This window comes from Crocuta crocuta, unplaced genomic scaffold (assembly GCF_008692635.1).
Source record: "Crocuta crocuta isolate KB4526 unplaced genomic scaffold, BGI_CrCroc_1.0 scaffold334, whole genome shotgun sequence".
Classification (NCBI taxonomy): domain Eukaryota; kingdom Metazoa; phylum Chordata; class Mammalia; order Carnivora; family Hyaenidae; genus Crocuta; species Crocuta crocuta.
In genome coordinates, this window is record NW_027533260.1 from 2,260,387 (window position 1) to 2,260,891 (window position 505).

General features: G+C 66.5%; 1 protein-coding gene across 1 annotated transcript in view; it reads right to left on the reverse strand.

The window, feature by feature from the left end:
- Nucleotides 1-505, reverse strand: part of FLT3LG (fms related receptor tyrosine kinase 3 ligand) — a 9,774-nt gene that overhangs the window by 7,912 nt on the left and 1,357 nt on the right. The window contains exons 3-4 of the mRNA XM_077747195.1: nt 234-344; nt 1-47 (exon numbers count right to left, since the gene is read on the reverse strand). The exon at nt 1-47 is cut by the window's left edge and continues 5 nt beyond it. Coding sequence (XP_077603321.1) covers nt 1-47; nt 234-344 — 158 coding nt within the window. The remainder of the gene's footprint in view (nt 48-233; nt 345-505) is intronic.

The following is a 505-nucleotide window of genomic DNA, read 5'->3' on the forward strand; positions in this document are numbered from 1 at the left end:
AGGTTGGAGGCGACAGTGACCGGGTAATCCTGAAGCAGGTAATCAGACTATGGGAGAAAACAGGGTCAGGCCTGGCTGAGGACAGGAGAAAACGGAACTATGGAGACCCCGAGAGAGGGGGACAGGGACAGAGAGAGGGGGACAGGGAGCCAGAGAGGAGACACTTAGATGGAAGAACTCAGCCCCGGGGGGCGCAGAACGGCGCACCGGAGACGATGCGACCGGGCCCTCACCAGCTTTCGGATGGTGACCTTGAAGGTGGAGGAGATGGGGCTGTGGCTGAAGGAGCAGTCGGGGGTCCCTCGGAGGCCGGGGCTGAGCAGCAGCAGCAGCAGCAGGGAGGTCTGCGGGCGCGGCACGGGGTGGGGGCGCCCTCTGTTGGCTCCACACGCACCCCTCCCCTGGGCACCCGCACCCCCCACCCCCTTCTCTCCGTCTCCCCTCTTTCTCCCTTCCCAGGTCTCCTTCCCTCCCACCCGGAGCCCCCGTGGCCGTGGCCGTGGCC